A 12,824-nucleotide genomic window follows, 5' to 3' on the forward strand; every position below is an offset into this window, starting at 1 on the left:
TTGCCACAGAATGCTGGGGAGGCCAAGTGAATCGTTATTTTTAAGGTGGAAATTGATAGGTTCTTGATTAGTAATTATGTCAGGGGTTATGGGGAGAAGGCAGGAGAATGGGATTGAGATAAAGATTGATTAGCCATGATTGAATGGCAGAGTAGACTTAGAAACATAGAAAATAGGTGCAGGAGTAGGCCATTCATGGCTGATCATCCAACTCAGTATCCCGTACCTGCCTTCTCTCCATACCCCCTGATCCCTTTAGCCACAAGGGCCACATCTAATTCCCTCTTAAATATAGCCAATGAACTGGCCTCAACTACCTTCTGTGGCAGAGAATTCCACAGATTCACCACTCTCTGTGTAAAAAATGATTTTCTCATCTCGGTCCTAAAAGACTTCCCCCTTATCCTTAAACTGTGACCCTTTGTTCAGGACTTCCCCAACATCGGGAATAATCTTCCTGCATCTAGCCTGTCCAACCCCTTAAGAATTTTTAAAGTTTCTATAAGATCCCCCCCTCAATCTTCTAAATTATAGCGAGTACTAGCCAAGTCTATCCAGTCTTTCTTCATATGAAAGTCCTACCATCCCAGGAATCAGTCTGGTGAACCTTCTCTGTACTCCCTGGGCCGAATGGCCTAATTCTGTTCTTGTGACTCATGAGAAATGAAGTCCGATCTCGACAGCAGAATGTCTTCTCCGCACTCGTGTACATGAGCACGATGGGATGCAAAGACCAACATTAGAGACACTAACCCATATGAGTAAATTCGAGTTGCCTTCCACCTGGTCATCAGAGCTGCAAAGAGACCCAAGACTAGTGCTGAGCAGTCAAACAGCATGTGGAAACCATCGGAAATAAGCCCAAGGCTGTTCGTCCACACTCCATAGAATAATTCCACAAATGTAAAGGCCTAAAGCAAGAACGGGATGACTCAGTATTTGATTGTTTGCTCATCGCTGGATTAACATACAAGATTGCACATGCTTTTGATTATTTGATTACTTTCTTACCAATATCCGAGATAGGATTAAAAATACAGAGAATACATGGATATGCATGAAGCCAATGGGCACAGATGTCACCAAGTGTCTTTGGGAATGATTATGATACATTATGCCAAAAGGTAGGTTTTCTGCACATCACGAATGTCCCACTTTATTTCCAGCATGTTGTCTCGCTGCATCTTTATGTAGTTGGCCCACTCTGCTGAAGCCATCGCATTTGCCCTTCTCACCTCAATGTTTATTTATTGTAGTGACTATTTACATGCGTGACCTTCCATTCTCCATCAATGTCCGAAAAACTGCCTTTTTCTAATGCCATACCAATTAATCATCCTTGCAAGTGTTAATTTACCATCCCAAACCGAAGTAATTCTTACAGTAAATGTTCTTCACAGTGTCTTTCTTCAACCTCATTAACCTGCAGTAAATCCATATCCTAACCTCTCCCTTTCCAGCCTCCTTCCATTTTCCCGACCAATTATAGTTTCGCACATAAAACCTTTCACACCGCACTTTAGTTTAGATACACAGCGCAGAAACGGGGCTTTCGGCCCACTGGGTCCGCGCCGACCAGCGATCCCCGCACACATACACTATCCGACACACACTAGGGACAATTTACAATTATACCAAGCTAATTAACCTACAAACCTGTATGTCTTTGGAGTGTGGAAGGAAACCAGAGCACCCAGAGAAAACCCACGCAAGTCACGGGGAGAACGTACAAACTCCATACAGACAACACCCGTAGTCAGGATGGAACCCGGGTCTCTAACGCTGAGAGGCAGCGACTCTACCCCAGCGCCACCGTTTCCTCACTTCAAATTCTTGTTTAAAGACAAAGCTTTGATCAAGATTAGAGTCATCTCCCATAGACATCACCCTAGTCTGCCATATGTAATAAATATCTTGCTAAAACTCTTTCACGATAGATCCTTGCTGAAACAATATTTATTTTATTTAATGCATGAAGAAATGCAGCAAGCACTTACAAGGTTAAGGCAGAGAAAGTAGAAGATCTGCCTCGAATCATACTCTTCCAGAATTTGTTTTAAGGAGTCTTTAATGAACCTGGGCAACGACTGTGAAGTGTGCTGCAAAGCATCGCCCATGAAGCTATACAGTGGGGTCCCTTCAGGCGAATATCCAACGAGAGTACCCTTCTGGCCCTTCTTGGAAGGCGAGGACAAGATGCTGGCAGCTAGGAAAAGAAAATATTGGTGAATTAAATAAATTGCTGTTTTGTCCCGTTTTGGGCTTTAATTTCTTGGAAACCTTTTTTACGTATTATACTCCGACAGTGAATATATCGAACAGGTTAAAAATGTAAATCTGTGGAATTAATTGCCACAGAAGGCTGTGGAGGCCAAGTCAATGGATGTCTTTGGAGTGTGGACGGAAACCGGAGCACCCAGAGAAAACTCACGCAGTCACGGGGAGAACGTACAAACTCCGTACAGACAGCACCCGGCCTTTACATTTGTGGAATTATTCTATGGAGTGTGGCAAACAGTCTTGGGCTTATATCCGATAGTTTCCACATGCTGTTTGACTGCTCAGCACTAGTACTCATGTACACTAGTGTGGAGAAGTCATTCTGCTATCAAGATCGGACTTCATTTCTCGTAAGTCATAGGAGCGGAATTGATGGGGAGAAGGCAGGAGAATGGGGGTGAGAGGGAGAGATAGATCAGCCATGATCAAATGGCAGAGTAGACTTGATGGGCCAAATGGCTACATTCTGCTCCTATCACTTATGAACTACATTTCCAAATTGACATGGAACTGTAACCGAAGTAAGACACCAGCCAATATCCGTTACATTATTAAATTCCAATTAAGCAGCGGTATCAAAAGCTTGCACGTTTCAAATGAAGGAAGGGAAGAATGAACACTATATTTTTCTTTGCACAGTGTGAGATTAATAGACGTAAGGAGCAAAATGGTGGAAACTACAAAGAACAAACTGCTCAGTAGGTCAGGTAGCATGTGTGGAGGGAAATTGACAGACAACGTTTCGGATCGGACTCATCTTCAGTCTGTCCGTTTTTCTCCACAGAGGCCTGCCAAATTCCTCCTGCATTTAAACTGCCCCTCGGGGACGAATAAAGTGCTTTGAATTGAATTGAATTGAATTTTGTTTTTTTTGCTCAGGATTCTGGCATCTGCAGTTTCCTGCATCTCCAAATGGTGCAAAGTGTTTTGGTTTTAAATGATAGGTTTGAAGGAGGAATGTTAGATAAGAATTTAATAGCTACTACAACATTCAATTTGAATGCTGATGCATAAAGTGCAAAGCAAAGTAGAATATGTTTTCCAAAATAACATTACTGAATACGGAAGTGTATAGTATGAATACAGTAGAATAAAAACGGATGCAATGCTGAGGCTTTACAAGGCCACATTTGGTGTATTGTGAGCAGTTTTGGGCCCCATACCTGAGGAAAGATGTGCTGGTGCTGGAGAGGGTCCAGAGGAGGTTTACAAGAATAGTCCCAGGAATGAGTGGGTTAACATATGATAAGCGTTTGACAGCACTGGACCTGTACTTGCTGGAGTTTAAAAGGACATAATTGAAACTTACAGAATGGTGAAAGGCCTGGATAGAGTGGATGTGGAGAGAGTCCAGGACCAGAGGGCATTGCCTCAGAATAAAAGGATGCGCCTTTAGAAAGATGAGGAGGAATTCTTCAGGAAGGCTCTGGAGGCCAAGTCAATGGATATTCTTACGGCGGAGGTTGACAGATACTTGATTAGTACAAGTGTCAGGGGTTATGTGGAGAAGGCAGGAGAATGTGGTTGAGAGAGAAAGATAGATCAGCCACGAATGAATGGCGGGGTGGACTTGATGGGCCGAATGGCCTAATTCTGCTCCTATAACTTCTGAGCAACACCAATAACAAAGGGAAGAGATAAGACGTTTGCCTTTCATCACAGTGAGGAGGTGTTGGAGATTCACTGCGATGGATGTTTGTGTAAACTGTGTTAAGTGTGGGTCTTGGTTTATCTTTGTAATGCAAGACTGTAGAAAATGCATTTTTTTTCAAACCAAGCTGTTTGAATGACCATAAAAGGCATTCTACTCTATTCTATTCCATTCTATTCTAATCATCTCCTGGAGAAAGGCTAGTAGGGCTAAACAGGAAAAACTGAACAGATTACTCCAAAGGAGTTTATCAACATCCAGCAAAAGGGAAAATAGGGCCAAGTTCTGGGACCAAGGGTGTGGGAAAAACCGGTGGACCACCTGCATTGTAAAATACCTGAAAATGAGATTACTCACCGAGGATGAAGAAGACTGCACTGACCAAAACTCCACCTGACAGAACGTGTTCCGTGCTGTGCTGCAGCGTTTGTTTGTTAATCACACGCAGCTGGTCAGTTATTGGATGTGTCCAGAAATTTGCAAGGAGTAAGGCCCCAAAGACGATAAGGAATGAGCTGTACTGTGCGCACTTTGAAACTTCAATCTTGGCTGAACACACGGATTCCACATAGAAGTCCAATATTAGCACACAGAAGATGACAGTCACGAATGGCATGATGAGAGAAGACCAGGATTCAATTTTATTCTTTAAGATACAAAAGGCAAATAGTTAGTAAGGCGCTTGTCCTTGTTAAAGATGCTTTAAGCCTTAAGGGCCTGTCCCACGAGCATGCGACCTGCATGCGGCAAGCCCGACCAAACCGGAAGCGGGGGCCGCGCGGAGGTCGAGTGAGTGACGTGAAGTTCGAGCGAAGTCCGCGGGAAGTTCACGCGTGGCGTACGGCGTCGAGACGAGGCGTATGCCTGTCGAGGCGGTGCGTACAGCGTCGAGGCGGCTGCGGGCTGGCAGGCCGCTGCCGCGCGGAATTTTTGAACATGGTCAGTTTTTCGGAGCCCCGCGCGATGTCGGGACCAGCTCTGCACAACTCTATTCGGCTCCGGCGATCGAAGAGGGACCTGCCCCGTGAGGCCGTATGGCTCAAGCGACCACGTTAGGAAAGCGACCAAGTGGGAAAGGCCCTTTACTTTAGAGATACAGCGGGGAACCAGGCCCTTTGGCCTGCTGGGTCCGCAGCGACCAGTGATCCCCGCACACAAGCACTATCCTACCCACTAGGAACAATTTTACTGGCTAATTAATCTACAAACGTCTGTGGAGTGTGGGAGGAAACCGGAGCCCCCGGAGAAAAACCCACGTGGGCACAGGGAGAACATACAAACTCCGTACAGACAGCACCCGTGGTCAGGATTGAAACTGGGTCTCCTGCTCTTAGGCAGCAACTCTACAGCTGCGCCACTGCGCTATCCTTCAGCATCACATTGATGCTATTCCAATCAATGTGCTGTAACATTAAACTGTTGAATATTAGTCAAACCCTTGCATGAAGATAAATGATGGAAAAATATTGTGAAAACGTAACTAGACGCCTCTATCACCGTGAAGCAAATTGTATTATTGAAATAAATGTTACAGATGCCCTCAAAAGCTTAGACATGTACTGCAACGGAAAAGGATTTCATGGATTGTAAAAGTCCAATAACGTACTTGCACTAATGTGTCACTTTAGTATAATGTTCCTTGTTTAAAAAGCACTGTGTAGTATTTTTCACCCATGTTTAACGGTACCAGAATTGCAATGTGCCTTACTGCAGCAGAGACCTAGGTTCAATCCTGATTACGGGTGCAGTCTGTATAGCATTCGTAGGTTCTCCCCGTGACTGTATTCACTGGAGTTGAGAAGGATGAGGGAGGGATCTTATAGAAACATATAAAATTATAAAAGGACTGGACAAGCTAGATGCTGGAAAACCTGTTCCCAATGTTGGGCGAGTCCAGAACCAGGGGCCACAGTCTTAGAATAAAGGGGAGGCCATTTAAGAATGAGGTGAGAAAAAAACGTTTTCACCCAGAGAGTTGTGAATTTGTGGAATTCCCTGCCACAGAGGGCAGTGGATGCCAAGTCACTGGATGGATTTAAGAGAGAGTTAGTTAGAGCTCTTGGGGCTAGTGGAGTCAAGGGATATGGGGAGAAGGCAGGCACGGGTTTAGAAACATAGAAACATAGAAATTAGGTGCAGGAGTAGGCCATTCAGCCCTTCGAGCCTGCACCGCCATTCAATATGATCATGGCTGATCATCCAACTCAGTATCCCGTACCTGCCTTCTCTCCATACCCTCTGATCCCCTTAGCCTCAAGGGCCACATCTAACTCCCTCTTAAATATAGCCAATGAACTGGCCTCGACTACCCTCTGCGGCAGAGAGTTCCAGAGACTCACCACTCTCTGTTATTGATTGAGGACAATTATCCATGATCACAATGAATGGCGGTGCAGGCTCGAAGGGCCGAATGGCCTCCTCCTGCACCTATTTTCTATGTTTCTATGACTGCGTCAGTTTTAACCAGGTGCTCTGGTTTCCTCCCACACGCTAAGGATATACAGGGTTGTAGGTTAATTGGCTCCTGTAAATATTGTAAATTCTCGCTTGTGTAGAGGATAGTGCCAGTATACGGGGGGGATCACTGGTCGGTGCGGACTCGGTGGGCAGAAGGGCCTTTTTTCCCCACGCTGTTTCGTTAAACTAAACTAACTGTACCATGAAATCTTCTTTAGTAAAAGTCAGACTTTTTCATTTAGGTACAATCGAGCTCCTCATCCAAGGAGGAATTATTTCTTGATGAAAAATGGGTGCTTAATTAAGAGAAAATATATCCATGATAAAAATGCAGTCATAAATTACCCTGAGCATTTATAGCCAGTGCTTGCCATAAAGCACATCTCTTAATGGAATTGAAGGACATAAAAATACCAGTGGATGTTCTTGGATGAATTAGTGATTATTAGATGATTAGTGAATCGAGGTTTTTTAATTAACCTGTTCACTGCCAAGTGTTTTCCCCTCCCCCACTATTGGCCATGACCCGAGTATACTCAGGGGTGGCACTGAACAGGTTCAAATCGAATTCCTGAACAGCACGGGAACATTGAAAATACAGGAGAGTTAAGGAGAATTCATTGGATAGTTATATGGATGGGAAGGGAATGGAGGGTTATGGTCTGAGCGCAGGTATATGGGACTAGGGGAGATTATGTGTTCGGCACGGACTAGAAGGGTCGAGATGGCCTGTTTCCGTGCTGTAAATGTTATATGGTTATATTTGAGAAGATCTGGGAAAAGGACCGTTTATTTGAGCCATGACACCAATTAGATAAATGCCGAGCTAGATATGGGAAGATTGCTTTATATAGAACTCGATGGTATGTTTCCCCTTTATGAATAGCTTGAATTATCTCCAGATACAATAATCAATCTAGCCTGTTTTTTCTTTTTTTTTGGTAAGTGAACCCCTCTCAATCTTCTATTCCAGTATAAACCTCTATCCAGTCTTTACTTCCCCCCCCCCCCCCTGACATCCCAGGAATCAGTTTTTTTATCTTGATTGCTGTTTGGCTTAATGTTGTTCCTATTTATGGTGAAAACTGTTGCACTGTTTTGTCCAGGTGTGGTCTCACCAAGACCCTGTACAACTGCAGTATAACCTCTCTGCTCCTATACTCAAATCCTTTTGCAATGAAAGCTAAATACCATTCGCTTTCTTTATATCAGGTTGACGCATGACCATCAATGACTGGTGCACCATAACTAGCCACCCCCAAGATATGGGTATTTATGCGTTATATACATTCATGTTGTGTTTGTATGAATATTGAATACATCCAGATAACTAATCAATGAACGTTTGAATTTTTGAACCAATCTGTACATTTTTTCAGAACCTCTTTGTGATAGGAAGGCACTTATTTTTAAATTTTGATTGCTGTTTTTCTTACTTTGTTTTATTTATGGTGACGGTGTTGCACTGTTTTGTGTATCTCTTAAAAATCAATAAACATTTAAGTGAAAAAGAAAGAAAATACAGGATATCAGGTTGACGCTGAACATGAAACGCAGTAACTAGCCACCCCCAAAATACGTATTTATCGTGTAACATTCAGTTGTGTTTCAATTTGTTTGGTTGTTTTGTTGTTCCGCGAGCATTGAATTTTTTTAATCTATACATTTTTCAGAACCTCTTTGTGATAGGAAGGCACAGAGAGAAAATTGACTTTGTGGACTAACTGTTGCAGTGTCTTAGTGGTGGAAATAGAAGCAAATTGTTTTGTGGACAAGGATGCCGTAGGTTTGGGGAAAGCCTCTGAATCGATATGGGGGAGAAAATTGAGTTTTTAAATAAATTTAAAGCAAGAGCTGATGGGATAGAACAGTGCTGTGATCCCTTCGACCGCCATTGGCTGATCAATCCAAATTCAATGGCTGATCATCCTAATTCAGTAACCGTTTCCTGCTTTTTCCCCCATATCCCTTGATTCCGATAGTCCAAAGAGCTAAATCTAACTCTCTAAATGTGATCATACACACAAAGGCAATGTCATTCATGAGAATTAAAATATTAATTTTAAATGCCGAGTTTTATGGTATCAATGGGTGACTGACAAATTGTGGACGATCAGCCATGACCACAGTGAATGGCGGTGCAGGCTGGAAGGGTCGAATGGCCTCCTCCTGCTCCTATTTTCTATGTTTCCAAATGGAATTCATGGTGAAACAATGTAGAAACAAGGAACTGTAGATGCTGGTCACACTACAAAAGATAGATACAAAAAAAATTGCTGGAGTATCTCAGCTTGGTCAAGCAGCATCTCTGGAGAGAAAGGATGGGTGACGTTTCGGGTGAGATAAATTGAGAGGTGAACGAAAAGGAAGTGTTTTTGGCAAATATGGAAAATACAAGGGCCATGGTGGTGGAGCACCATTATAGTTACTGCCTGCATCTCCAAACTAAACTCAGCATGGATTCAGATTTAGCCTTGGGTTCCCGTGTTGGGGGAGTTCAGAACCAGGGGCCACAGTTTAAGAATAAGGAGTAAGCCACTTGGAACGGAGACGAGGAAACACATTTTCTCACAGAGAGTGGTGAGTCTGTGGAATTCTCTGCCTCAGAGGGCGGTGGAGGCCGGTTCTCTGGATGCTTTCAAGAGAGAGCTAGATAGGGCTCTTAAAAATAGCGGAGTCAGGGGATATGGGGAGAAGGCAGGAACGGGGTACTGATTGGGGATGATCAGCCACGATCATATTGAATGGCGGTGCTGGCTTGAAGGGCCGAATGGCCTACTCCTGCACCTATTGTCTATTGTATATTGAGCAAGGTGATGTGCATCAAGCTTAGCCTGTGTGAAGACTAGGACAGAGATGATGTTATCAAGAGAGAGTTAGATTTAGCTCTTTGGGCTATCGGAATCAAGGGATATGGGGAAAAAGCAGGAAACGGGTACTGAATTTGGATGATCAGCCATGATCATATTGAATGGCGGCTCGAAGGGCCGAATGGTCTACTCCTGCAGCTATTTTCTATGTTCTGTGTTCCTATGATACAAGAGAACTGCACCATTAGCAAAACTGATGTTTGGTTTGTTCTAAATTATAGTGGCTCATTTTCCAAAGCCAATATACATTCATATATATATATATATGCTTTAAAACCTGATAAGCATATTCCATGCAGAATTACCTCTGTAGTTGCGGTCAATATGATCACCCATGGAAACAGTAATAGGGCTGACATTAGAGTAGACAACGTATGGAGACGCTTTGCTCCGCCAACATCCACAGACAGTTTTCTGGAGGCTGTATGAAAACCAACCTTAAAACATAACGACATCACGAGTAGCAAAACCCCACCCTAAAACAGACAAAAGCAAAACAAATGGTGAATTTCCACGTACACATTTTCATAAAAGTTACAGTGTGCAAATTAAAGTAGTAGAAGTTAAATCTGAATTTGTTTATTTAGTTTAGTTTAGAGATACCGCGTGGAATCAGGCCCTTTGGCCCACCGAGCCCCGCACGTTAACACTATCCTACACACACTAGGGACAATTTTACATTTACACCAAGCTACTTAACCTACAAATCTTTGGAGTGTGGGAGGAAACCGAAGATCTCGGAGAAAACCCACGCGGGTCACGGGGAGAACGTACAAACTGCGTACAGACAGCACCCGTAGTCGGGATCAAACCCGAGTCTCTGGCGCTGTGAGGCAGCAACTCTACCGCTGCGCCACCACCGCCGCCCATTTATGTATTTGTTTCAGAAACTAATGATCTAGCCTTCATTTGGCTTGGAAACGTTTTGCACCAGCACCCGAGTTATATCATGAAGTGACAATTCAATTCAATTCAATTTATTTGTCATTTGGACCCCGTGAGGTCCAAACGAAATGACGTTTCTGCAGCCATACATTACAAACAAATAGACCCAAGACACAACATAATTTACATAAACATCCATCACATTGCTGTGATGGAAGGCCAAAAAAACGTATCTCTCCACTGCACCCGTAGTGTTCTGACTTTTAATACTATCATTCGTAGCTAGCTTCTTGGAGGAGATTAAATCTGAGCAGTGTGTCTGAGAATACAAATATGGTGCATTCAATGTTTCACCTGGATGTACGGACCAAAAATGGCAACTCATTACACAGGAAAAATCAATAGCTCAAATCTCCATCTCATCATTCTGTTGGTGAACTATTTCACTTTGTGCACTAGACCTGAGAGTCACATAAAACCGTTTAGTTTAGAGATACATCATGGAAGCAAGGCCTTCAGCCTACAGAGTCCGCACCGACCATCGATCACCCGCTCACACTAGTTCTGTTATCCTACTGTTGTATCCACTCCCTACACATTAGGGGCAATTTATAGTGGCCAATTAACCTAAAATCCTGCACTGGCACATCTTTGGGGTGTGGGAGGTAACCGGGGCACCTGGAGGAAACCCACGTGATCATAGGAATATGCAATCAGCAGGATCAAACCCGGGTCTCTGGCGCTGCAAGATGGCAGCTCTGCCAATTGTACCACCGTGCAGCCCTTGGAACTTGTAACATTCATTTTAATTTAGTTTAATTATATTCCATGCCAAAGATAGACACAAAAATGCTGGAGATTAACTCAGCGGGACAGGCAGCATCTCTGGAGAGAAGGAATGGGTAACGTTTCCGGTCGAGACCCTTCTTCAGGCTGAAACGTCACCCATTCCTTCTCTCCAGAGATGCTGCCTGTCCCGTTGAGTTACTCCGGCAATTTCTGTCCATCTTTGTCGATTTAAACCAGCATCTGCAGTTCCTTCCTGCATATATTCCATGCCAAAACAGTTTATACTATAGATTAAATAAACATGATGCTTATTCTTTCTGGCGAGTGAATTCACCACTCTAAATTGTTTCTTTAGATTATTAAACTTGAGATAAGAAGTATGTGACTTTTGATATGATTCAAAGGGAAATGACTAAACTTGGAGCGTAGCCAGGAAATAAATAATTCAAAACAGTAAATGACAAAAATAACAGGCAGCTAAATTGCCTAACTGATCTAACCCAAACATTTGAATAAACAAATGTACAGCATTGACAAATAAAGTTTTGCCTCTTTTCATTGTGTTGAAAGTTGGGCAAGAAACAAATTGCTGCAGGAACAGGAGGTCAGGACCCGTTTATGCATCTGTCCGTTTCTTCAGATGCTGCCTGGCCCATTGAGTTCCTCCAGCACTTTGCGTTTTACTCACAAATCCAGCATTTGCAGTTCCTTATGTCTCCATATTAAAACCAGGTTTTAGTTTCAGGATAGGGTTGGAAACCAGGAGGATTTAGATTTTAGTTTAGTTTATTGTCACTTGCAACGAGTACAGTGAAAAGCTTTTGTAGCGTGCTAACCAGCCAGCGGAAAGTCTATGCATGATTACAATCGAGCCATCCACAGCATACAAGATGCATGATCAAGGGAATAACGTTCAGTGCAAAATGAAGTCCAGTAAAGTCTGGTTAAAGATAGTCCAAGGGTCTCCAATGAGGTGGATAGTAACTTGGGACCGCTCTCTAGGTGTCGATAGGATGGTTCAGTTGCCTGATAACAGCTGGGAAAAAACTGTCCCTGAATCTAGAGGTGTGTGTTTTCACACTTCTGTACCTCTTGCCTGATGGGAGAGGGAAGTATTATGCATCATTTAATAAGTTTGAATGTTTGCAAAATCACAAGTTAAAGGAGTAGAATTAGGCCATTCGGCCCATTGAGTCTACTCCGCCGTTCAATTATGGCTGATCTCTGCCTCCTAATCACATTTTCCTGCCTTCTCCCCATAACCCTCGACACCCGTTCTAATCAAGAATTTGTCTGTTCCTGCCGTAAAAGTATCACTATTCTGGGGGCCAAACTATTGAAAGTTCAAACAACATGCAAAATGCCAGATGAAAATGCTTCAGGAGTTGACAGCATAAGAATGAATGTATTAAATTGAATTAATCTTATACTTCTATCTTATAGAAACTTACAAAATTCTTAAGGGGTTGGACAGGCTAGATGCATGAAGATTGTTCCCGATGTTGGGGAAGTCCAGGACAAGGGGTCACAGCTTAAGGATAGGGGGGAAATCCTTTAAAACCGAGATGAGAAAAACTTTTTTCACACATGAATGGTGAATCTCTGGAACTCTCTGCCACAGAGGGTAGTTGAGGCCAGTTCATTGGCTATATTTAAGAGGGAGTTAGATGTGGCCCTTGTGGCTAAGGGGATCAGAGGGTATAGAGAGAAGGCAGGTACGGGATACTGAGTTGGATGATCAGCCATGATCATATTGAATGGCGGTGCAGGCTCGAAGGGCCGAATGGCCTACTCCTGCACCTAATTTCTATGTTTCTAATACAATTCAAGGGGACCTATGCGAGTTTGTTGATTTTAGCTCTGCATTCAACACCATTGTGCCAGAGCTACTA

At 43.3% G+C, this 12,824-nt stretch overlaps 1 protein-coding gene across 1 annotated transcript in view; it reads right to left on the reverse strand.

Annotated features, from left to right (window-relative positions):
* The window catches only part of slc30a5 (solute carrier family 30 member 5), a 41,881-nt gene that overhangs the window by 13,790 nt on the left and 15,267 nt on the right, over positions 1-12,824 (reverse strand). The window contains exons 8-11 of the mRNA XM_055631848.1: positions 9,564-9,734; positions 4,289-4,577; positions 1,998-2,206; positions 754-911 (exon numbers count right to left, since the gene is read on the reverse strand). Coding sequence (XP_055487823.1) covers positions 754-911; positions 1,998-2,206; positions 4,289-4,577; positions 9,564-9,734 — 827 coding nt within the window. The remainder of the gene's footprint in view (positions 1-753; positions 912-1,997; positions 2,207-4,288; positions 4,578-9,563; positions 9,735-12,824) is intronic.

The sequence above is a fragment of the Leucoraja erinacea genome, chromosome 3 (genome assembly GCF_028641065.1).
Source record: "Leucoraja erinacea ecotype New England chromosome 3, Leri_hhj_1, whole genome shotgun sequence".
NCBI lineage: Eukaryota > Metazoa > Chordata > Chondrichthyes > Rajiformes > Rajidae > Leucoraja > Leucoraja erinaceus.